This window comes from Scardinius erythrophthalmus (assembly GCF_964197995.2).
Source record: "Scardinius erythrophthalmus genome assembly, chromosome: 22".
NCBI lineage: Eukaryota > Metazoa > Chordata > Actinopteri > Cypriniformes > Leuciscidae > Scardinius > Scardinius erythrophthalmus.
In genome coordinates this window covers 25301202-25326682 of record NC_138242.1, presented here as the reverse complement: position 1 = coordinate 25326682, position 25481 = coordinate 25301202, and the positions used below count along the sequence as shown (strand labels likewise).

General features: G+C 37.4%; 2 protein-coding genes across 2 annotated transcripts in view; one reads left to right on the top strand and one right to left on the bottom strand.

The window, feature by feature from the left end:
* Positions 1–584: 584 nt before the first annotated feature.
* tecrl2a (trans-2,3-enoyl-CoA reductase-like 2a) lies at positions 585–3701 on the top strand (the record flags this gene model as incomplete). The annotated part of the gene is made up of 12 exons (XM_081352779.1): positions 585–653; positions 747–798; positions 1479–1523; positions 2089–2192; positions 2272–2387; positions 2507–2612; positions 2812–2884; positions 2961–3004; positions 3133–3190; positions 3268–3356; positions 3443–3488; positions 3574–3701. 12 exons carry the CDS (start codon positions 585–587, stop codon positions 3699–3701), a joined length of 930 nt encoding a protein of 309 aa, XP_081208905.1.
* Positions 3702–4242: 541 nt separating this feature from the next.
* abca4a (ATP-binding cassette, sub-family A (ABC1), member 4a) overlaps positions 4243–25481 on the bottom strand; it is a gene marked incomplete at its 5' end in the record, with an annotated part of 32779 nt that continues 11540 nt past the window's right edge. The window contains 39 exons of the mRNA XM_081352778.1: positions 4243–4963; positions 5347–5596; positions 5715–5807; positions 5905–6008; positions 6084–6218; positions 6306–6447; positions 6937–7043; positions 7118–7180; positions 7264–7384; positions 7460–7589; positions 8860–8983; positions 9165–9312; positions 9877–9992; positions 10756–10933; positions 11047–11216; positions 11304–11378; positions 11980–12085; positions 12214–12246; positions 12332–12426; positions 12503–12692; positions 12767–12865; positions 12956–13080; positions 13253–13418; positions 14379–14446; positions 14751–14956; positions 15041–15146; positions 15220–15410; positions 16341–16478; positions 16585–16724; positions 16810–16941; positions 17029–17206; positions 18904–19137; positions 19209–19289; positions 19369–19573; positions 19662–19883; positions 20615–20837; positions 21771–21947; positions 22224–22429; positions 25092–25289. Coding sequence (XP_081208904.1) covers positions 4847–4963; positions 5347–5596; positions 5715–5807; positions 5905–6008; positions 6084–6218; positions 6306–6447; positions 6937–7043; positions 7118–7180; positions 7264–7384; positions 7460–7589; positions 8860–8983; positions 9165–9312; positions 9877–9992; positions 10756–10933; positions 11047–11216; positions 11304–11378; positions 11980–12085; positions 12214–12246; positions 12332–12426; positions 12503–12692; positions 12767–12865; positions 12956–13080; positions 13253–13418; positions 14379–14446; positions 14751–14956; positions 15041–15146; positions 15220–15410; positions 16341–16478; positions 16585–16724; positions 16810–16941; positions 17029–17206; positions 18904–19137; positions 19209–19289; positions 19369–19573; positions 19662–19883; positions 20615–20837; positions 21771–21947; positions 22224–22429; positions 25092–25289 — 5592 coding nt within the window. The 3' untranslated portion in view covers positions 4243–4846. The remainder of the gene's footprint in view (positions 4964–5346; positions 5597–5714; positions 5808–5904; positions 6009–6083; positions 6219–6305; positions 6448–6936; positions 7044–7117; positions 7181–7263; positions 7385–7459; positions 7590–8859; positions 8984–9164; positions 9313–9876; positions 9993–10755; positions 10934–11046; positions 11217–11303; positions 11379–11979; positions 12086–12213; positions 12247–12331; positions 12427–12502; positions 12693–12766; positions 12866–12955; positions 13081–13252; positions 13419–14378; positions 14447–14750; positions 14957–15040; positions 15147–15219; positions 15411–16340; positions 16479–16584; positions 16725–16809; positions 16942–17028; positions 17207–18903; positions 19138–19208; positions 19290–19368; positions 19574–19661; positions 19884–20614; positions 20838–21770; positions 21948–22223; positions 22430–25091; positions 25290–25481) is intronic.

Sequence of the window (25481 nt, the reverse complement as noted above, 5' to 3'; positions counted from 1 at the left end):
GTGGCCATCTTGAAAAAATGGCCGCCATCTTGAAATTTCAAGTAGCTGTAGGTGGCTTATTTTCAAGTGACCCACAGAGACTGCTCATGCCAATTTTCATGCTTGTATCACCAACTAAATGATTTCTTAAGCCTAATTGCTCCACTAAGGTGGTGGCCATCTTGAAAAATGGCCGCCATCTTGAAATTTCAAGTGGCTTGGACAATTTTCTTGTCAAGTGACCCATGGAGACTGCTCAGCGGAAATAGTATGTTCATTTGGCAGGAAGCTAGTTATTTTATAAAGTTTTAAATATGGATATTTTTCTTACACAAACACATTACTTCGCTTCAGAAGGCGTTTATTAACCCCCCGGAGCCGCGTGGAGCACTTTTATGATGGATAGATGCACCTTTATGGACTTCAAAACAGAAACAGCAATTCACTGCCATTATAAAGCTTGGAAGAGCCAGGACATTTTTGAATATAAATAATTAATATTCATCTGAAATAAGAATGTCATATACACCTAGGGTGACTTGAGGGTGAGTAAATTATGGGCTAATTTTAATTTTTGGGCGAACTATGCCTTTAACCCAGCTGATATGACTCTAATCTTTCAGGTCGAAATTCTAGATTCAAACACCAAAGAACAGCTCTGTTTTCTTGACAAGGTAAGCAGATTTTACAACTAACAATCAATGACAGTGATTGCTGCACTCAGCTAAAACTTTAAGGTAAATTACTTTATTTTGTTTTTAATGCAGGTTGATCCCCATTCAAGCATAGGTGACATTAAGATTTTGTTTAACAAGTCATGTAAGTTTTTTTTTTTTTTTACCCCACAATGGTATTGTAGGCTATTATTGTAATTTTGCCTGGTCATTTATAAGTCACATTTTACCTCTGCTCCGCCTCGGGGTCCTCATCACTTTGTCGAGGTTTATTTAGGAATTTATGGTGGGCATTTCAATTATTAGAAACAGAATGCACTCCTGAGATGGAGCGGTTCAGTTGGTTACTCACCCTGTTCTGTTGTTCGGTTCTAATGCCTTATCAAAGATTTTTCCGTATGCCCTTCTTATTCCACTTCGAATATACGATACGTGTCGCATGGTATCATTCTGTAATATAATTATGCATCTTTTTTATTTTATTTTTATTTATTTTTAAAAGCTTGATGCTCTGGAAAAATATAGCCGCTGAGTGCCTCGATTGACCAATCAGAATCAAGTAATCCAGAGCGCGTGATGGACAGTAAATGTATTTGAAAATGATATTGCAGAACAAGTATTAATAATGTAATGTTTAATAATTATGTTTAAAACAGACATGTTATTTGATATGTATAATATTTACATATAAATGATTTAATTATTCAATTATTTAGTGATTAACCTTAGCCTCTTTTAATGACAGCATTGTGCTGTAGATATTAATTTTTGATATACGATAAGTAGGCCATGTAATATTGTATGATTTTTCTGTCTTACTGTCAGATCCCAAATGGTATCCAGCTAGACAAGCCCTGAGGCTGGACCCCAGTGAGTATGAGGAACTCATAATACATAATTTATATATGTATACAAAAACAAAAACATCCAGATGATATCCTATTACAGGGGGGTTGTGTTTATACTACAGTATAGTATGGCTGTGGAATTCTGTATTTCATCCATAATTATAATCACATTCGTATTATATCCTTTTGCTTTTCTCACCTCTGTTTCTTTAAAGATAACCGAGAAAATATTTCAGGACAGGCTTATTCCTTAGGTAGAAATGGAATCATACAAATTCTTTCATCTGTTCCATTTCTACCAATTTCTAAAGCCATACATTGAATTGAGGGATATAATTCATTTATGCTGCTTTTAAAAACTGATCAGATGAAGGCAACTTAGTAGACAGGATGTTTCTCAGACATTGAACTCAGATGTCCCTTGATCTCTGTGTAGTGCTTTTGAAGGCAGCATATTTCAGGTTTCAGAAAGCAAGACGAGTGCTATCTGCTGAGAGCTGCTTTGATGCAGCAAGACCAAAACCTATACTTACCCAAAACTTAAACACTAGCTGTGGCAAATCTAGTTCTGCATGTGTGGTTTTTAGAAGGAAAAGCACTGAGAGATGATGATGTACTGCAGAATCTTCCTGTTGGGACCTCGACGACCATGTATTTTAGAGACCTTGGCCCGCAACTGGGATGGACGTTGGTAAGAGTGCTATAGATTTGCAAAAAGTAATTCTGACAGTATCAAAAATATGATCTTTAAATACATAAATGCTCTGTAGGTTTTTTTGGCGGAGTGCATTGGTCCCCTTCTGATATATCTCCTCTTCTATGTCCGTGTCCCGCACATCTATAGCCACTATTACGCCTTCACCTCCAGCTCTCATTCTGTGGTCAGGTACATTCTTAAAAAAGAAAAAAAAAAAAGAAAACACCTTTTGTGCTCCATTGATGAAATAAAGTCATATGGATTTTGAAAGCCATGAGTAAATAACACAATTTAAATTTTCTCTTTAGTTTGGCTTGTGCTTGTCACTCCTTTCACTATATCAAGAGGCTAATTGAAATAATATTTGTGCATCGGTTTTCTCAAGGCACGATGCCTCTTAGAGCCATTGTAAGGGTGAGTGTTCGGTCACACCGGTCTGGTTTGCTACTGTAACAAATAAAAACTAGTCTGAGAAGTAATTTGTCACCCTTGTTTACTTCAGACATGGTAAAATGATCATTGAATACAGTTTTCTGAGCAATTTTACAAATTAAACAATACAATTATGATTATGTCAAATCCTCTGTTGATTGGTGATTCTCTGAATTCACAGAATTGTGCATATTACTGGGGTTTTGCAGCATGGTTAGCTTACTACATCAATCATCCTCTCTACACACCACCATGTGAGTACCAGAAGAGATAAAGGTATTTAATAGTCACTTCAGTTTGATACATTAAACATACCTTTATGTTTTACAGCGTACGGAGAGACACAGGTCAACTATGCACTAATTCTCTTTGTGGTACGTGATGTTTATGGCTTAATAAACACCACATACAGTAGGTTACAGCGTGATCAAAAACTCTGGTACCACTTTAAAAATTTTATATTAAGGATAAATGAACAAACATGATATTGTTTGTGTTTCAGTTATGTGAGGCAGGTAATTTCTCCATCCACTGGTCATTGAACAGTTTAAAATGTGAAGGTGAGTGCATATGTCAAATTTTGACTACTTTACAGCTTATGACCCTATGTATGATCCTATGTTTTTTTTTTTTTTAGGTGCAAAATGTCAGAGGTTCCCAAATCCATCCAAAAACCCTTTTACATGGCTCTTTTTCTTTGTATCATGTCCCAACTACACATATGAGGTAACAGCAAAATAGTTATATCTTTATAACTTAATTTCTACTACCTTTGCCTGACCCATCACATCTTTAATTAAATTTTCCATCAGGTAGGTGTTTGGGTGGGCCTGTCCATCATGACCCAGTGCGTTCCAGGTGAGTAACTGCAATCAAACAGCTGTCAGCTTTGTGATTCTGATATATCTGATATACACTGAGCTACTTTTTTATTTTTTTTCAGTGGCTCTCTTCACACTTGTAGGGTTCATTCAAATGACCATCTGGGCCAAAGGAAAACACAAAATTTACACCCAAGAGTTTAAGGACTACCCAAACCTCCGCATGCCAATCCTCCCCTTCATCCTCTGACATTCACATATACCAGCTTCAGGTCAAAATGCAGAGACATTATGATTTTGGCTGAGAGAACTATGACACATCTGAACAGCTGCATGTAAATGAAGCTGATTTATGACACCCTCCGGGCAGGATTATGAAAGTTAAATTTTCTTCTCAAAAATATCTCACGGTTATCATGCAAGATGAGGTCGCACATTGTTGCACTTACAATGGTATGTCACTTGGAATTTGAAATGAGCAGATTTGTGGGAATTTGTGTTTACAGTAGATTTGTGTTGGTTAAATCATTACACCAACCATTCATGTGCAATATACAGAACTCTACCTCTTTAAACCAACTACAACACAGGGAGACACTGAACTACATCAGGGAATTCAAAACTATATTTATATGAAAGGTTTTGGGTCAAATAAAAATAATTAGTTTTACCTGAAATCTCTTTAACTGGTTTAAATGGTTATACAACCACAATCGAGTCATACCATTAAACAAACATGTCTGGATTGTATTGAAAATAGTAATGTTTTCTCAGTAATTCTTGACAAGGTTCAAAGTGAGCGACAGCATACCGTTTTAATAGTATTATTTTGGTGAATTTTTACAAAAAGAAAAAGAAAATCAACTTTCTATAATTCCTTGCCTTATCAGCCATATTTAGTAACAAATACATTTTGTTACAAACATATAGTATTTAGTTAATTTACAGCAACTGTTTGTATGCTACTCTTTTCTAACTTGGCAAAAATTCTTAAATCTGTGACTTGCAATGTGTCACAATGCAATATGCATTTCAATAGCAATAGCCTTTGCAATAAAATCTATTGCATCATTTGATTTGTTTTTAAAACAAAATTCTTTGTAAAATAAAAGTGATATTCATAATAGATATCACTTTTGAGAGTAATAAAGTGCTACAGTATTCATAAGACTAACTCGGTCCAGTTCTGTCTGTTTTGTTGTATTTTTCGATGCATTTCTATATAAAAAAAGGCCAATCAAAAAAGGAGCGCAAAGCTGTTACGGCGTAAACGATCAAAAGTCTCAAGTGTTTTGTAAAGAAGAAAAAAAATCATCTCCTTTTCTTTTATGACTCTTTTGTGTGACCCTGCGAGATGACTCCAATTGACCTGCTCAGATGACCCTCTTCAAGCTTTCAGGCTTTCGTTTTCACTGGAAAGACTCTCATGTCCCGCCGGGCACCGGCTGCCCTCGGGTGCAACACAATGGCATCATCTTCTCCGGATTGGTGCTTGGCGAAATTCACGAACACCTACAGGGAGTGAAACAAAGAGAGCGAGACTACATAAGGAGCCAAAATGCCCTTGTTCCAGTGCATTTGTCACACTCAGGTATGGAAACAAATGGTGGCGGTCACAGGATGGATGGATGCTTGTGGCAATCTTCTGACCCTGAACTGGACTGTTCTATATTGCGCTTGTCTAGTTTGGGACATCCTGTCTCAGTTTTCCTGTCTCAGAGTGCATACACTGATAATAGATCTCGCTGTTTTAGACTACATAAAGGGAATCCAACATTTTTCAAACTTAAATGTCTACCATATAGATACACTGTCAAATATTTTCAGTAGTTGTCATTTAATTGAAAATTTAAATGGTAAAGGTTTATCTAGGCCAACAGGATCATATGAAATACCTGGTCCAGTGTTGTCTGGGAAACCGAGTAATCTTCAATATTCAGCATTTCCTTGTTGGCTAAGACGAGCTGGAAGATTTTGGCCAGAGAGGAAGAAGCGATCTCGTACTGTAGAGTATTATAGTGTTTCTCCCTCTGAATGCAGCCTGGAAATGTGCTCTCCATGAATGCTTCAGCCGGGTTCAGATCCGGGACTGTGCCTGCTTTGGCCGCCCTGATTTTCATGGTGACCACGTATCCATCACCAAATCTGCAGGGAAATGATTACAAGAGATGTTCCACAGAATAGCAATGCAAACAAAAAAACGATACAACTGCAGAAAGTGTGTAGCTGGAAATTTTCATGTGAATAAAATTTGTGATCTTACTTGTATTTGAGGTGCTGGATTGTGCCAAGACACTTGAACGTTCCGTTCACCATGATGGCCAGTCGTGTGCAGAGAGCTTCACATTCCTCCATACTGGAGGATTGTAAAAATTAGGCTATGATATTATTGCCTATACCTATAGTATTTATAATTAGCATTATAAAATGCATGTGCTTTGTCGTGTTCTTGCCTGTGTGAGGTAAGGACCACCGCCCTGCCGCCCTGAATCACGCTCATGATGGAGTTCCAGAGGAACCTGCGAGAGTGAGGATCCATCCCTGTGGTCGGCTCATCCTGGCACAGGAAAAACAACATGCTAGTAACGATGCTTATCATATTCTGAGATAATTCACACAGACAGGCTCTTACCAGAAGCAGAAGAGCTGGACAGCCAATCATTGCGATAGCTGTTGAGAGTTTACGCTTGTTTCCACCGCTGTATGTGCCGGCACTGCAGCCTGCATACTCAAATAAACCCAATTTCTGAATTCCCCACTCAGCCACCTGTATCAGAGGGAGATAGAAGTCTCTGACAGAAATCCCCAGAGAGAAAAAAATAAGAAGAGATAAGAAAATGGAATATCGTCTCACTCTGCTGATCTCGGATTCCGGGACTCCTCTGAGTCGAGCGTATAAGTGCAGGTGTTCTCTTCCAGTTAGAAGATCATCGATGGCATCAAACTGAGGGCAGTAGCCCATGTTCTGATGCACATCCAGGATGTTGGTCAGAATGCTGGAGCAACATAAGAAATCAAATTGATAAACAAAATCTAAATGAGTTTGTTGAGTAAAATGTGTAATTTTCCACATCACTAGCAGCACCCAACAAAATAGTAAAAATAATTGTTTTCAAACTGCTTTCCTAAAAAGTCCTACTGGGTGTTCTAGGTGGTTACTGGTGTAAAAATAGTTATTGTTGCAAAAAAAAAAAAATTGAAAGACACGTTCCTGGATTAACATGTTAACATACCCATAACTTATCCCTAAAATCAGAGGCAAATGATAGGTGAATAACTAACCCTAATTGTAAGCCTAAACTTGACATAAACTGTAAACTCGTCCCTTAAATCTGATTGGTTGTTTGGAATATTGTTCCAGGATCAACAAAGATGTTGATCTAGAAACATGTTGTACTTGGTGAAATCACGTTCACCCTCCTAGCCATATTTGTATTGTGTTAGCACTCAAAAATATACCTTTACAATTAGCTAGTTAAACAAACCTGTAACCAGTCACGGCAGCTTCCCCTGAAGTAACATCTATGTCTCCTGTCAGCATTTTGAATGTGGTAGTTTTCCCAGCACCATTCACACCCAGAAGTCCAAAGCACTGTGGGGGGAAATCTAGGTCATGCAAAGCTCATGGAGCTTACAACACAAAGACCAAATGCATCCATTTATCACCTCTCCTGGTGACACTCCTACACATATCCTGTCCACTGCTGGCCTGATCGTTCCCATGTACGTCTGTAGAGAGAGAAAATGCATTCATGATCTCTGTTGTGTGAAGCAATGCCCATCATGCATCACTGTGAGGTGGACAGACTTGCCTTTGATAGGTCTTTTATCTGGAGGATATCACTAGGGCTTCCTCCTTTGTAAATCCTCTCTCTCTCCTTGGCCACATCCACATCTTCATCCGTTACTGGTGGCTTCTTAAAATCTGACATCCTTTTGAAAGAGACGGCTTATTTATATATATATATACCACTGGATCTACTCAAGGCTGAATGTATTTCTTCTCACCAGTGATCCAGGAAGAATCTGTACTGTATCAGAACATTCAGGATGAAATAGATGAACCCCTCTACTGCCATGAACGTCACATTCTTTCCCACAAAGTCCCAGCTGAAGGGATCCAGACTGAAGTCCTCACCTGAGACGCACATGCAATGTACAGTACATGAACCTCACAAGAAGTGTCACCAACATTTACATTTTCAGAACTATGAATTATAAAAACTCTATACATGTAGTTAAGTGTTGCTATCCGGTTGTTAGGGTGTTCTTGGTGGTTGCTGGTGCATTGTTATGCAGTTGCTATGTTGCCAGGGTTTTGCAAGGGTGTTCTGGGTTGTTGCTAGGGTGTTGCCAGGCAGTTTCTAGGGTGTTAAGTCTGGTTGCTAGGGCATTGCTATGCAGTTGCTAGGGTGTTCTGGGTGGCTGCTAGTATGCTGCGATACGGATGCTAGCGTGTTCTTGGTGGTTGCCAGGGTGTCCCCAGGATGTTCTGTGTGGTAGTTAGGGTGTTGCAAAGTGGCTTCTATAGTATTCTGGGTGATTGCTGGGGTGGGGTGTCGTCAAGAAGTTTCCAGGGTGTTCTCGGTGGTTGCTTGTGTGTTCCCATGCTGAGTGGTTGCCAGGGTGTTGCTAAGCAGTTTCTATAGTGTTCTGACTGGTTGCTTGGGAATTTCTTTGCAGTTTCTAGGATGTTCTGGGTGGTTGGTTGCTAGTGAGTTGCTATGTGGTTGCTAAAGTGTTCTTGGTAGTTGCCAGGGTGTTGCTAGGGTATTCTGGGATGTTGTTAGTGTGTTGCCAAGCAGTTTCTATGGTGATCTGAGTTGTTGCTTGGGCGTTAGTCTCCAAGTCCTTGCTTTTCTGGTCAATTAATGGCTCAGATACCTTATACAATGTAAGTCTTAGAGACTGCACATCTATTTTATCATCCGTCTAATCTCTTACAGAAGTCTCTAGTTACTTAGAGAGACATCTCCTAGCCTCTCTAGTAAGTCCTTGTCGATTTTGAGTTAGCAAGAGATCAGTTTGAGGAGCTCTAGGAGATCAGTTTGAGCACAAAGCCGCCTTTCCACTATCTCCGACATTCGCATGCGAGTCGGATTTCGCTCCTAGTGGCAGTCGCATGGAACTTTTCAAATTTCTAAAATTGAGTCTGTTCCATTTTGGCTATCTAAAACAATTGTAGCTTTGAATAGCCATCAGATGCAATGTGAATTTTCAATGAAGACACGGTTGGCAAATGTAAGGTGTTGTATTTCCATCATGTTGACATATAGATTGAAGCTCAGTGACTTTTATGGAGGTCAGATCAAAGAGTCCAGACCTTGCCAGGGGCCAGGCAAGGGTTGCTTGCTGCAACCTCAATACGACCGACTGAAACGCAAGGTGGGGAAAGGAGCAGGACTCACCAAAGCGTGCATACACGTCCATCACGGCTTGGTTCATTGCCATGTCAATGAGCCCACGGCCCAAACAGAAGTGAGGAAAGACAAGTAGAGCTTTCTTCAGCACCTGGTTACACTTATACAGAGCCTATGCAAGTAGAGGATGAAATGAACTTTAACTTTACACTTGAACTTTCGGCCTAAATGACTAATGCATTTAGTCTGATTAAAATTGTAATGATAATATAAGTGGAAATTGGAGGGTTGTTTAAAAGCTAATAAATCATATTATTTTAGAGTAAAATAATTTGAAGGCTGGGATGTTTCACCTCTGTACTGTCGAACAGGTCTAAGATAAACGTGATGGCACTGCTGTTGATGCCAATGAAGAGGTTGATGCAGGACAGAGAGACGTACGCTGTGCTGGGCACGTTAAACACATATGACATTGGATACATCATGGGAGTCACTGACCAACTATTTCACAGATGAGAAAAAAGACAGATTAGTATATTTTAAAATGTTCATACAGGTCAGATTTATGGAGACTAAAGAAATAAAATCAGCATTTTTATCTTCAGATTCAATTTCCACTTACTCCTTTGAATGCATGAATCATTCTAATTCTGTCAAGATATGCTTCATTTATCAGAAACAACAAGATTTTGTCTTCAGAATAAGGGGGTTGTGCTGGGATGTCTGGATTGGATTCACACTAGAAGACGCATTGAGCAGAGGAGAGTCTGAGAGACATTTGGCTTTCAATGCACTGCCTGTGTTGATGTGATCAAGGGCCAAATAAACACACTGGGAAATGGCAACATGAATAAAACACTGGCAAATCACCTTTCAAACCTTTCAGTTGGGTCTACTCATGACCCTTCATCTCTCAGACCGTGCTGTTAAAGGTACTGAGGGTGACCTTTTTACACTGAATACTTTTTGATTTCAACCCACATATATAATAAGACAAACCTAATATACCTAGAAAGGCTGTTCTGCTAAAAGAAACGTAAAAGGATCAATGAAAGAAGACATTACCCATAAAGCATCAGCAGAGCTATCAGGGCTTGCAAGTTGCCAGGCGAGGTATAGCATTTTTTATCAAATGCAATAAAAATCCCCACAACCATTGCCGCGCTGACAGCATAGTTTATCTGAAACGACAGGACAACAGCAAAACTGAATTATGAGACCATTTTAGAAAACATTAGACAATGCTATAGAATAAAAACACTTCTATATTTATTCATTATACACTATAAAGAAACTTAATGGCCAAAACAACATGCTTATAGTTTATTAGTATTTAATTTATGATTTTCATTATTTATACAGGGCTCAGCAATAAGGATGTAGTTGCAAATTGCGCTGATTTGTCACCAAGATAATGTTTTCTAGCTGGCTAACACTGGTTTTGTTGAAATTGCAAAAATGATTTGTGAGAGTCTGAAAGCATTAGCAAGAATACCAAACCAATAAGCAATGTCTTGCATATATGGCTTTTTTTTATTATTATTAATTTTTAGCAAAAGTGTCTTTGGAAATGTATGGCACTGCGTGTATACAGTAGCAGTATAATTTCCCGTTTATCTTTTTGTAAAAAATAAATAAAATGATTTAAATAAAATTCCATGACCAAAAGAAATGTATATGTAAATGAGAAATGTAAATAAAACTAAAACAAAAAATTGAAACCTTTTTTTTTTTTGCGGAGCCAGTTTTTTTAAATTAATATTTTTTGTCAGTTAAAAATAATTTAATTTAATTAACAAAAGACATAGCAAAGAACATAACTTGATATGTAAAAAAATAATAATTTCAAGCAAATATAAAAATACATTGCTAACATTTTCTTTTTTTGTGAGGCCAGTGAACAAGTTGGCAAGTTCTGGTAAGATGTACTGTCTTCATACTAACCATGTCCCAGAAGAAGTTAGCAGTCCAGTACACAATAGGACTGACCCCACTCACAAACTGCAGGTGTTTAGCCTGCGTCACTCTCTCCTGGATCAGATACAGCACAAAACTGGCCGGTACGAAGGACATGGCGAAGATAACGCAGATGGCAACCACTGCATCCACTGAGGTGGTCAGTCTGAGAGAATGAATAAGTAAACAATACTTACATACACAGACGTTTTACATACTCAACTGAGACTGATTTGCAAGTAAAACAACTGTGTGAAATTCTGTCAGCATTACACTCACACTGTGACCTCCGACAGCTGTTCCTTGGTCAGGTTTAGTGGATGATTGATGGCTGTGATGCCGTACTCATTTAAATTGACACCAGGAGGGAGGTTGGCTCGAAGGATGGCGTTATTCGCCACGTTCATGAAGGCCACCATAGCGTGCCAGCCTTTGTTATTGAACCACACCTAGAGGAGATAACAAATGGGTTATTTATCTTGAATGGGACGAGCTCAGTAAACTGTGACAGGAAGTGAAGCTGAAAGAAATCTCACCTTGACATTGTTTTCAGTCTCCATATACCTCAAGAAAGTGCCGAACTCCTGCAGAGCAAGCTTTGAGTATCTGCCCTGTAAATGATCACAACATGAACATAAAGTGACCCTTAATACTTAAGACAAATTAAAACTATAAAATGTTAATGTATTAAAAACAAAAAAGTTTTTAAAAATAGAAACTTTTGACAACCAAGACGTGTCTAAATAAGTTTTTTGCAATATATCTATTGTTTTACCATTTAAAACATTTTTGTCAAATTAAAGTAATATTTTGCTGACTTTATTTACAGTGTACCCTTACATTTTAGAGCCACTGTAGTAAACAAAATGAATAATGAATAAATTATATTTGAATAATATATATATATATATATTAGTAATAAGTATTTAAAAAATATATATATTTATTTAATTTAACATATTAAATTATTTCATATTTTAATAAAAAAAACAAAGCTACTCAAAGCCAAGTAGTAAATAAATAAAAAAATATTTTTAAATTATGATTAAAAAATTATTCATTTTTTAAATCATAATTAAAAAATAAAAATATTTTTTATTTACTACTTGGCTTTGAGTAGCTTTATATATATGTATATATATATATATATATATATATAATATGAAATATGATTACATCGAATTCACATCGAAAACAATTTGAAACATTTACCCCTGTGACATTAAGCAGACGTCCTATTTGAGCAACTGCATTCTGGATGCTTTTAGGATCCACGTCGAGAACAGGAAGTCGCCCTCCGACAGAAATGCCACCATACCTGAAGGAAAGAGACTGCAAACTTTCATTCTTCCATACATTTAGATCATTGAACTTATCTATGTGTTCTCTAAGTGTCCACAAGATGGAGTCGTTGTATTTTCTACTCCATGTTTAAAACACCATTACCTTTGTTCATTTACCCAGTACTTGCTCTTCAAGCTGAAAGCAAATAAGCAAATAAGATGAATTCCTGGAAACAATAGAGCTATTTAATGAACAATTTGTCATAAATGGGCCACAATACCTTGTCTGTATTAAAACTGGGTAAGTCTTCACCAAATAATCAGAGATGTTCCTTCCAGTCAGATCCATCAACATGTCACCAGTGGATTGAATCCTCTGAAATGCAGGAATCACATCATTATACAACATTTTAAGTAATTTGTAGTGTCATAACTATAGTCGAGAGACAGACCTGGGGAGGAGGAAGACCCCCAGCACCTTCTGGACACACAGGTAACATGGTGAGCGTTTTGGGCGTGCTGCACTGGCAGCTGGGAGACGGACTTATGTCTGTCCACTCAGGGTTATCCAGCATCTCAATGAGCGTCGGGTTCACCAGGGGCATCTCCCACTCTGTGGTTATGTTATTACATGGATAGTCTCTGTGGGAAACATAAATGGTCACAGTAAGTAGGACAAAATCCTCTGGATATTCATTCATATCATGTACACGTACTGTAGAGGTTCATCCACCATACAGCGAGTGCCAAATCCAGGTCTGTTTAGGAGAACCTCTCCAAAATACCTCATAGCTGGGCTCTGCATCTCTTCATTACTGGAGACAGACATTAAAAATGCTGTTTTTAACTTCTCAGGTAACTTTACATTGGATAAATTAACTAATCCTGTTCCATCATAAATGTACCTGAAGAAGGTGAACTGTCGGCCGTACATCCATGGGCTTAGAGTAAGACTGGGATATTCTCCGAATGGAGGAACAATCAGCGTGAACATCAGAGAAACCAGGACAAAACTAGCGGGCAAAACAATCTGAGGAAGAGAATTTAAACACTAAAAGAAAAGTTGCTGCCTTAAATTTATACTATAAGTACAATCAACTTATATGTTTAAGTCATTTCAACTTAAATTACATTTAACTGAATCTTATTTATGGACTTCATCACTAAGCTAAATGTTTACAAAGCAATGATGCTATTCTGACCTGGGCAAGGAAGTCTTTTCCAGAGCGTGTGGAGTGATGGAACCTCTTAATGAGAAGAGCGAAAAACTGCTTTAGGACCAGAAAGATTCCCTTCACCTGTGGGGATCCTCTGCACTCTTTGCTGGTCGAACCTCCAGAGGTTGACTGACCATTAGCATACGCCGACCTGTCTGCATCTGCACAAAAGATTAAACGCTGTCAAAAGGAAATGTAGGACAACATTATTTATATAGTTTTTTGGTCAACTAATACGGGTTTTCCAAAGGCTGATGCAGATATCTAGAGAACAGCATATAGACAAAATGTTACATTATTAACATTATTATTATTGAACAAATGAACAACACATTATTATTATAGGTTGTACAAAGGAAGATGATGGTTAAAAAAAAAATTAAAAAAAAAATAAAAAATAAAATAAAATAAAATAAAACAAAACAAGGGCTGGCTTATACAGAATCTCAAAAAGCTCAAATATCCTTTGATGATTTATCATAATAAGCCTGGCTGATATATTGCTCTATAACTAATTTTTAACTATAAAAAATAACTCTATCTACAACTATAAAAGGCGAGCTTAACCCTTTGATGTATTAATTTTTAAATAACAAAAAAAATATTTTGAAAATATATTTTATATTAATATTTGAGAGTTACACATCTGTCCAATAGATGTTTCCATCATATATCATAAAATATATTCAGTCAAATAAAATATATAAGCATTAATAAGTCATTAAGAATTATTAGAGTCAAAAGAAATCACTCCATGCGTCAAAGAGTTAACCTGCACCACATGCACTATTAGCATATTGTTTAGCGGCATGTTTCTGTTGTCCATTTAACTCTGTGTTGTTTTAGCAAGGCAGCTTTAGCTGAAGTAATGATGAAGCATTATAAGCCTCAGAGACTAAGTTAGACGTCACCTTCTTCTATATTCACTTTGACTGCAGTGTCTCTATAAAGACTCGCAAGAGATCTCTGTTGCAGAACTCTGATGTCTCTGATGTCTAAGGGGTTCAACCACAAATATAGACATCACCATCACAATATACAAGACTCACAAGCACTAAACTGACATATATGCACAGTATCTGTACAGCTAAGAATGAATGAGAGATTGTACACTGAAATCTTACCAGATGCAGTGTTGATGTGTGCAGCCTCTCCATCAGTTGTGACTTTCAGAAATATCTACACGACACAAGAGACAAAACTTGATTTTTACAGGCTGTGCAAAGGAGGATGATGGATTTTAAAAAGATGATCCCTTACTGCAAAATAAAATAAAATATATATGAAAAATATTAACATTATTATTATTGAATGATCAACATATAATTGTTTCAGGTTGTACAAAGGGAGGTGGTAAAAAAAAAAAAAAAATTAATAATAATAATAATAATAAAAATAATATTTTTTTATTTTTATTTTTTTTATGTTCTCGATGATCTCAAATACAAATGATAGTAAATGAGCCTGTTTGTGCATGACAGACCTCCTCCAATGAAGTGTCTGACACTCCAAAGCTGCTGAGCCCCATGTCTGCCAGCGTCTCCTCCAGCTCTCTGAACAGGCTGGCGTAAGAACGATGTTTGAAGCCCCGGCTGGGCAGCAGGAAGGTCAGCTCCTGCCCTATGACCTCTATCAGTTTGGCCTCTGGGACGTGATGGTGGACGAGGGCCGTTATTCTCTCTATGTCCCCTGAGAGAGCGAGATTATACATCCTAAATTATGATCGTTACAGTTTGATTTCATTGATCTGATATAAACATATGAACTCTTTACCTTCCATCTGTCTTTCTGACACTCTGGGCTGCTCTATGGTGCTCTCCTTAAATTTGGTACAGAGTGAGCACTTACAGGAGCAGTCCTCAGTACAGTCACACTGACCCTGTGAGGACCACAACAACCATGAGAGTCTAGCTGCTTTATACACTCTCTGTAATAGATGGTAAAAGTCTCACCTCTTTACTGACATGGGACGGCTGCTCTTTAATGCGCCGCACCAGAGTGAGGTAGAAGCCAGCGCCCAGACAGTTCTTCAGGAAGAGAGGAGAGCCACAGCAGTGCAGACGACCCTGAGAGATGATGGCCACACGGTCACTCAGCAGGTCAGCTTCATCCATGTGGTGTGTGGACAAGATCACTGTACGACCTGAATAACACACCGATACACACTTTTACACCCAGAGATGTATAGAACAAAGTCTGTTAGATGATGCTCAATTTTACAATAGATTGATATATCAATTATAATTTTTTTTACACATATCTTGATGGATTGAACGGATATCCTATTTTTTATATAAAATATATAAAAAAATTAAAATATGAATTATATCAAATAAAATAATTTAAAAATGAATGGATGGGAATCAATATAGAAAAAAAAGAAAGAAAAAATATATAATAACATTTACATTTATTAATAAATCATAAAAAAACATGAATTTTTTTTTAAATATATAATACAATTTATTTGACGTACATATAGATGGATGGAAGGATGGATGGAAATTCTATATAAAATATAAAAAATATCTAAAATAATAATATTAATAATAATATAAATAATAATAAAAAATATTTGTACACATCGTAATGAATATATGGATGGACGGATGGTATTTATTATGTAATATTTTCTATATAAAACATAAAAATATGAATTATATAAAATAAAATAGTAAAAAAGTATGAACTGGGAATAAAATATAGAAATAAAACATTTATTAGATATTAATATAATAATAATAATTAAATGTATAAAATACATATGAAAGAAATATATATACAATTTATTAGACAGACATATAGATGGATGGAGGGATGGATGGATATTCTATATAAAATATAAAAACAATGTTAAATAAAAAATAAAATATATGAAATAATATTAATAATAATAAAATGTATTATGGCTAGATGGATGCATTTATTATCCAATATCATAGATCAAATTTATTGGAGAAACGAACATTTGAACATATGTCTGTGTGATAAGAACTACGTAAAATGACCGAAACCATCTTTAGAAAAAAATGTATTTGAAGTATAATTGTATTTTTTAGTTTGGCTCATATACCAGCACGGTATTTCAGCAGAAGGTCCCAGATAGAGCGCCTAGAATAGGGGTCCACTCCTGATGTAGGTTCATCCAGAAACACCACTTTAGCACCACCGACAAAAGCCATGGCAACGGAAAGCTTCCTCTGCATACCACCTACATAGGAAGACAATATCCTCTTTTTATTCCTCAATTCAGTCTTACAGTGTTACAGAACAGAATTGAGTTCGGGATTGTAAAAAAAAGGTATTTATGATCTAACCTGACAGGTTTTGTGCCTCCTCATTCCTCTTGTGAGGGAGACCGAGATCTTCCAGCATGTTTTCCACCTCTAGCTGGGCTTCGGGCAACGGCCTACCCTTCAGTAGAGAGTAAAACAAGATGTGCTCTGCTACCGTCATACTGTAGAAGAGAAAGAGATCAGAACAAATCAGAATTTTATATTAGCAGGTGAATCAACATCCTTCCAATGGAGGGGTTTACGAACTGGTGAAAGATGATGTTATGTTGGGGGCACATTCCCAGAGATTTACGAATGGCATCCATGTCTGTTCGGATATCTTTCCCATAAATATAGGCCGTGCCAGAGGTGGGAGGGAACATGCCGGTGAGAATAGACCTGTGGGAGAGAGGAGAGGAGAAGACTTCCATGTATGATATTCCAATAGATAAACAAAGATCCATTTCACTGGTTTTGTAAACACACATGGTAGTGGTTTTTCCGGCTCCGTTGTGTCCAAGGAAAGCAGTGATCTGACCCTCGTAGAAGGTGATACTCAGACCGTCCACAGCAGGTCTAGAGCCGCCGCTGAACACCTTATACAGGTTCTCCACACACACTCCAACCACCAAACCGGATGGTTCGGGCTCGAAAAAGTGCCTCCCTGGGGATAAGAGATTAGAAGGTGATTAAGATATTACATGTTTATTATACAGAAACACTTCAGATCATTATAAAATACAATTATGTGGTGTGTAAAGGGACATAATTGTGTATAGATATTACAAATATTTGCTTAAAAGTTACTTAGACTTATTCTGATTTTAATCAAATCTTTAGGGTCAAATATAAATTCATAATATAGTTTAATTATATGTGCGTAAACAGTATATATACATATAAAATGAGCATAAAACCGGAAGGAACTATTATTTGGTTTGAAACCATGAACTTTTTGTTAGGAACAGGTGTATATACAGTATAGTGTATATACATATATATATATATATAAAATGGGCATGAAACCAGGAAGTAAGTATTATTTTGTTTAAAACCATAGCTACCATGGTAAACATTTTGTTAGGAAAAGGTGTATATACACCTTGATCCGTGAGACGAAAGGAATGTCATTGTCACGATGAAATAAACATCTCTAACAACTCTAATATACATTAACCGGCATTAAGACAAACACAGAAACCAGCATTCCAACCTGCCAGCCAAGCAAACAGACGCAAGGCCACCGGGTTCCCACAAAGGGCACGGACAGAGATGTGTTTGTGCATCGTGTGCGATTATACTAGTGTACATGCGTGTGCACACATGCCTGGCGCCACCTTATACAGTGCGCTTGAACTTAAGACAGAGCGCTGGCAAGTGCTGATGGATAAAGCCAGCGAAGCTAAGACTGCAGTAATTACTCCCATGGGGCTCCATCAGTTCAAAGCCAAAAAAACCTGCTGGATGCCTGCGCTCTAGTCAAGCAGATAAGCCTGGTTAGGTCTTTGAATACATCTGATGGGATCTTTTCCAGGAGTAAGAAAAGAAACACCACCTTCCTGTTTGTTGTAATAGGTTCTTTCACAAAATACTGTAGAATGAAAGGTTTCCCCTGATAGATAATAAAGCCCACTAGAACCACAATAGATCTGTCAGAATTTACAGGTAAAATAATTAGTAATTCAGCAGTTCCATGCGGATACAAACTGCATCAACCAACCTAGCCTGGCTAAATTGGGCCAGGTGCATAAACATAGACTTTCGGTGTGTCTGAAATTGCGTACATTTGAATTTGAACTTACTCCGAGACGTACTACATCCGCCATGTTGTTACTGTCATGTGATCTACCAGCATCAATTGTTTTGCTTCAATGTGATTCCTAAATCCTCTCTTGTAAAGTGTTCATCGAGTGTGCACTTCAGCATCTCACCGGAAGTACTCATTCGGGTACTTTTCGCCTACTGTTTTTCAAATACTATGTATTCGGACATACTACTCTTTTGGCGTACTGTTTTTCGCATGCTAAATAGTAGGGAATTATTTGATTTCGGACGTAGTGTGTGTTAAGAACTAGTCAGCCAAACTAGCAGCTACTTTCAGGTTCACATTCACAGCAATCTACTTTTTTTCTGTAACTTACAGTACATTAAAAAAAGTTTCGACCAGTCCAAAAGAAAATAATTAGATGACTAATTGTATGACTAGTCTGCAACCAGCCACTGATGTTCAGCTAGTTTACCTGGTCAGGTCATATGTATTAACTGACTAAAACGTCTCCAAACCTGGTAAACTAGACCTGAGGGACCAGATAAGACCAGCAAACCACTTTAGACTGGTTTAAGCTGTTTTTTCTCCCACACCTGATGAGTCTGTGCTCATGCTGTGATTGGTCGTCTCCTCTTCATCAGGGCTCTTTGGTCCTTTCTCTAGTTTATCCCGTATATCTCCATGTTTGCAGGACCCTGGCTGCTCCGGAGGTTTTTCGGGTGCTGTGTGGTTCTCGGCCTGGTCATTATTGTGGTTCTTGGCCTGGTCATTAGTGTTGTTCACCAGATTATCAAAAGCAGGTTTCTCCACTGCTGACTTTCCAGGAACTGTGTAAAAGAGATTACGTGTTCATAAAAAGCTGAGGAAACCACTTACAATAAGCTATAAAGACACTCACCTTGTTTTAGAGGCTCAGGTCGGTTCAACCAATAAGAAGGCTGGATTGGAAAGTAACAAGGCCGACCAATACCATACTGCCCTGATGATATACACAAGATTTGTTACTTATAATCCTCTGATAGGCTTTTTATTATCAAACCAACCTGAATATATTTTACCTGGGAAGACATTATCGAGGTACCATGCGAGAATGCCATAAAGGACCGTATCTAATGCCATCATGATAATCGAGGTGAGAAAGGAGAACTCGTCCCCCTCCAGAAGGCTGGTCTGGATGTTATCCCACTGCAGGCCGAGACCCTGCTCCTCGTAACGGGACAGGTACTCCGTCCCAAAGCCGAACGCCACCTGGGACATCAGACTCTGACACACAATATAACAATCTTAGAATCAGAACATCACATTTAAGTTCTGAATTTGTTCCGTTCGGTAGTTTTATCATGCAACATACCGCCATGATTTTCATATCCTTGGTAATGCGGTCCTGCCAGGCGAAGCAAACTATATGAGGCAGGTAAAGAGTGAAGTAAATGATTCCACTGCAGGCTGCCGCCAAGTTCGCCTTGTTGAAAAACACGCTCATGAGGAAGCACTGCATGATGGTTGCCGTGGTGAAAGTGAGCAGGAATAGGAAGAGAATGATGGGATTGCTATAGTTCAGCACTTTTCCTCCCTGTGAGAACACAAAGATGAGCTTTTATATTCTTTAAAACAAACATTTGGTTGTACAATACCGCTCAAAAGTTTTAGGGTCGGTTAGATTTTGTCATGTTTTGAAAGCTCTCTACACTCACCAAGGCTGCTTTTTTTTTTTTTTACCAACAATATAGTAAAAACAGTAATATTGTGGAATGTTATTAAGATTTAAAATAAGAGTTTTCATATATTTAAAGTGTAATTTATTCTTGTGATGGCAAAGCTGAATTTTCAGCATCATTACCCCAGTCTTCAGTGTCACATGATCCTAATATGCTGATTTAATGCTCAAGAAACATTTCACATTATTATCAATTGAAAATAGTAAAAAAAATTGTGGTCCATGTTGTGGTCCGTGATACTTTTTTCCCCCAGGATTGTTTTGATGAATAGAAAATATTTATTAGTACATATTCAAATGTATCTTATGATGGTAGCCACAAGATGTCAGTAAAAAGATTAAATCTGAAAACAGAGAAAAAATTTGCTCACACTTTAGTTGAAAGCAACCTAAATAAAAATAATATTTTACAGGGACAGCACCCTTTTTTGAAAGTCATGGATCACCTTTGGGAAACTGAACCAACAACCTTGGTTCTAACCAGATCTTTTACCACTATTCTACTGAAGAAGAAAAAAACACTGGTTTACTGGTCTTAGTTGGCCTTGCTTGCTGATATCAGGAGTGTTTTGGACACCATCTCTCACCATGATAATAAGAGTAAGCAGGGCTGTGCTGGACGCCATCATGAAGAATGTGTCGATGAACCATGTGCACCAGAGCACACGGTTAGTGACGCCCATGGCCTTCAGAGTCTCTTTCAACCTCATCTCCTTCTCCAGCACGATGCTCTTCACCGTCATAGAGACAGAGTAGACCCAGGCCAATACCATGAAGATCGGAAAGCAGCGGTTCAGAGTCAGCATGAAGCTGTGTGTCGTCAATGAGAAGAGGAAGATAGATTATTGATCGGGGGAGAAGACTGACGATATGCAACAATATTCAAATTCAGATACAAGTAAGCCATTAATCATTTTCATGTTACGGATTCTAATCGATATATTAGATACTTAATTAAAATGTAACTATTTTGTCTAAATAAGTTTAAAAAAATAACACGGGTACATAATGTTTTTGTTGAGTGTCATATTTGATACACCAGGCTTTAATGGCTCATATTGTATGCTATAGGAGATTATGCTCAAGGAGGAAACATTTTATTCAGAGGCCCAAAGTGAGCAAAAATATTGTGCAGTTGAAGTAAGATGAAATTCTGATAGCTTGTAATGTAAATCATTGAGATCTTTATAACAGTATAGCAGACTACTTACATAAAATGCATATAAATATCAGGCATCACTATATCTTTCAACAATATGTCTTAGCAAGATGATATTTAAATGCTTAGTTTTATGATCAAAGCTCTGTAGTTTTTATTGTGGGGGTCATAACATATAATGCAATGCAATACAATAATGATTGAGAGATGTACAGATAAATGTTGTATCATATTTGATACTTTAACATGATTTTTCTAAATGTATGGATAACCAAGTACTGTAAACCTTCAGTCCAGTAACTTCTTATAACAATATAAATATAAAAAAACTGTAAAAAATTCACAGCAAAAATGCACGTATACCACGACCTGAAGGGGATTTTTATGATACAATAGGCTTTATGGATTAATGTTTTTAAAGCGAGTGTTACATGACGCAAAGGTAATCTAAATGTGAAAATGAGCATGCACAATTAAATATCCAATAAACAAAATAAAATAATGATCAATTACATCTCTAATATTAGCAGATGGGTCTAGAAATATCATGCATAAATGTTAAAAATACTGAGTGTGATACTTACAGGTCATCCACATAGCAGGGATAGGGCATCTGCTGCAGGTAGACTCCTAACGGCCATTCCTTCCCAGTGTGGCTCTTTATTATCCCATGTTCTATCATGTCCTGCAAGTATGCAAATCCTCCCCATATATAACGCAGATCATCCATTGGATCAGCCCTTGGCCCTGGATCCCAGTATCTGATCATAGAGGATATATATTGGAATAAATGCAAAGAAAATCAAGATTTGGGGAATGACTGGGGCAGTACTCTTAAAAGGACAACTTTGTACTTTATCTACTCCTAAAATCTGCATTTTAGTAGTAATATGTACCCTTTAAGGTACTACTTTGAACTTTTACGGGTAAATAAGGTACAAAGTTGTCCTTTTAAGGGTACTGCCCTAGTGACAAGCTGTTGTACCCTTAAAGGTACAGTATTTGCATGTTTTTTTTCTGAGAGTGTTCAGACAGACCTGTCTTTGATCTTGTTGGTGCGCTCTACGACATCAATGTCCATACGGATTTTGAATTTGACATGAGGGGGTATCTTGGTGGTCCAGGAGTACATGTCAACAAATACCAGGCCTGCCCAGAACTTGCTCTCCCCTAGAAGGTCCAGCGCTCGATGGGTCAGCTGGTCCTCATCAGAAATGCCGGAGAACTTGTCCAGGACAAGACACTGTAAATAGATGGGGAGTATCTAAGTATATCATTTCACCTCATTTCTACTTTATCATATCATAGGTATGCGTATGCTGAAACGTGTAATATATAGTGCTGGTCAAAATTTTGAAAACATTACTATTTTTAATGTTTTTAAAAGAAGTCTCTTATGCTCATCAAGCTTGCATTTATTTGATCAAAAATACAGAAAAAAGAAAACTGTAATATTGTGAAATTTTATTACAATTTAAAATAACGGTTTTCTATTTTATTATACTTTAAAATCTAATTTATTTCTGTGATGCAAAGCTGAATTTTCATCAGCTATTACTCCAGTTTTCAGTGTCACATGATCCTTATAAAGAACCTAAATAAAGAAAACAGTAAGTAGCATATATTTATTTATATATATATATATATATATATATATATATGCTCAGACCATACACCGCACACTGCAACAAGTCGGTTTGTATGGCCGTCGTCCCAGAAGGAAGCCTCTTCTGAAGCTGCCTCACAACAAAGCCCGCAAACAGTTTGCTGAAGACAACTTGTCCAAGAGCATGACTTACTGGAACCATGTCCTGTGGTCTGATGAGACTAAGATAAACTTGTTTGGCTCAGATGGTGTCCAGCATGTGTGGCGACGCCCAAGGAGTACCAAGAAAATGATGTCTTGCCTACAGTTAAGCAAGGTGGTGGTAGCATCATGGTCTGGGGCTGCATGAGTGCTGCTGGTACTGGGGAGCTGTGCTTCATTGAGTGAAACATGGATTCCAACACATACTGTGACATTCTGAAGCAGAACATGATGCCCTCCCTTCAGAAACTGGGCTGAATGGCATTATAATGACCACAAACACACCGCCAAGATGACAACTGCCTTGAAGTATGCTGAAGGTGAAGGTGAAGGTGAAGTATGTCGCCACCTGAACCCTATTGAGCACCTGTGGGGAATCCTCAAGCAGAAGGTGGAGAAGCGCCACGTGTCTAACAGCCAGCATCTACGTGATGTTATTATGTGGATCCCAGCAACAACCTGTGCAGCTCTGGTAAACTCCATGCCCAGGAGGATTACGGCAGTGCGAGATAACAGTGGTGCTCACACAAAATATTGACACTTTGGACACAGTTTTGACATGTTCACTCAGGGTGTACTCACTTTTGTTGCCAGTTATTTTGACAATAATGGCTGTATGTTGAGTTATTTTCAGAGGACAGTAAATAACTGCTAAACAAGCAGCACATTTACTACTCTAAAATATATCCAAGTTTCATTGTCCCTTGAGAAGATATACTAAAATGGTTGCTGAAATGTAAGGGGTGTATACTCACTTTGTGTATGAGTATAAATATATATATACATACTACTTACTATTTTCTATATATAAAATAGTAAATAGTATTTCAGGTGCCGTAACAGAAAATATGAAAATCAATATATTAAAAAGAAATTATGTAAATAATGTAAAATTTAAAAAAAATGTAATGTCAAATTAAAGACATTTTTAAATGAATGTGATGCCATTGAATGCCGGACTGTCAAACTGAATCAGATCAAGTCGTTCCACTGTATTAGATCTGTATCGGAATTCAAAAAGCATCCAAAAAGACTCATTCAATGAGTCTTCAGTTTAATTGAATTGTTTGCTGATTTGTTTTCAGCTTGGCATAATATTCTATTAGAGATCTTGGAGACATTGTTCTCCATGTGGCCGGTATGCACTGCAGTAAACTGGCCTGCGCTTTCTCTTTGTGTAGGTCGAGTAGATTGACAGCTGTATCGAATCGGACTCATTCGTTGGGTTTGTCTGTCACTCCTCAAGTGTTGCTAGCTAAGCCAGACAAAAACTAAAAGACACATGGTTTAGATAGCAGAGGTCTTGCTCTCCCTGGCACAGGCTGCTTTAAGCTCACCCTGATTTGTATTGAAGGCATTCTGCATTGAACTCTACCATTAAAGAGCTCTTCCACACTGGCAAACTCTCAGTGAGAAATCAAACGTTTTTCTTTGTTCTGCTTGACATCAGGCTGAGAGTGACCACTTGGTTTTCACCCTTGGTCTCTTTATCTACACTGAAATTCTAAATGACGAGTGAACTTAGAAATTCCAATAAAATAACTAACAGTATTATAAAAAAGATATTTTGAATTTCAACAGCCGTGTATTAAAAAAGGAATATGACCATACTGCAGACTGCACTGCATATGTTGTATACTGCATAGCATACTATTTATTCCATTCAAAATTTGCAAAGAAACTAACTTTTTTTCAGACACTTTTAACTGATAAAGACACTTTTTTAAATACATTTTTACAAAATATTTCTATTTTAAATAAATGCTGTTCAAGCATTTTCATAAGAAAACAACTATCCCAATATAGTAAGTATCCCAATAAAACTATCCCAAACTTTTGATGTATATATATATACTGTATATGCAAAATAGAATGCAGTATGCAACATTTCAAAAACCTTTTTGCATTTTAGATCCAGTTTTGTTCAAATAAATAAATAAATAAAAACTAGTTCATCATACTGTAAATGGAAGGTCAGTGCATTGTGGGACACAGAACTCAACTCCACTCAGCAGTACAGCACATTTTACATTTCATTGTTTACCATACGAGTAGTATGATTAGTATGAGTAGTATTCTTGTTGCTAGTATTTAATACCTCTCCGTATCTGTTTACGAGGCGAATAACTTGGTCAGTCAGGTTAAAGATGTTTCGCCAGTCAAAGTCAGGCATGTCCTGGGCTCGATCCTCCTCATGACCATTGTGCAGGAAGTTGAGGATGTGTTGGCCAGTAAACGGAGTATCCTGGAGGCCTTTGTTGATATAATCCATCACTGTGGGGTTTCTAATGGAGTCCTGAGATATAAGGCACAATATTATGGAACTGAAAACTTGCATGAAATATGGTTGCCGTGATTTTGCCAAGTAAGACATCCTGGAACGATATTCCTATAGAGGTGATAAGTGAATAAGATTGGTGTAGAAGCCCCTTACCCAACTGTTGTAAGCCTAAACTTAACATTAACTCTAAACCTATCTCTTATATCT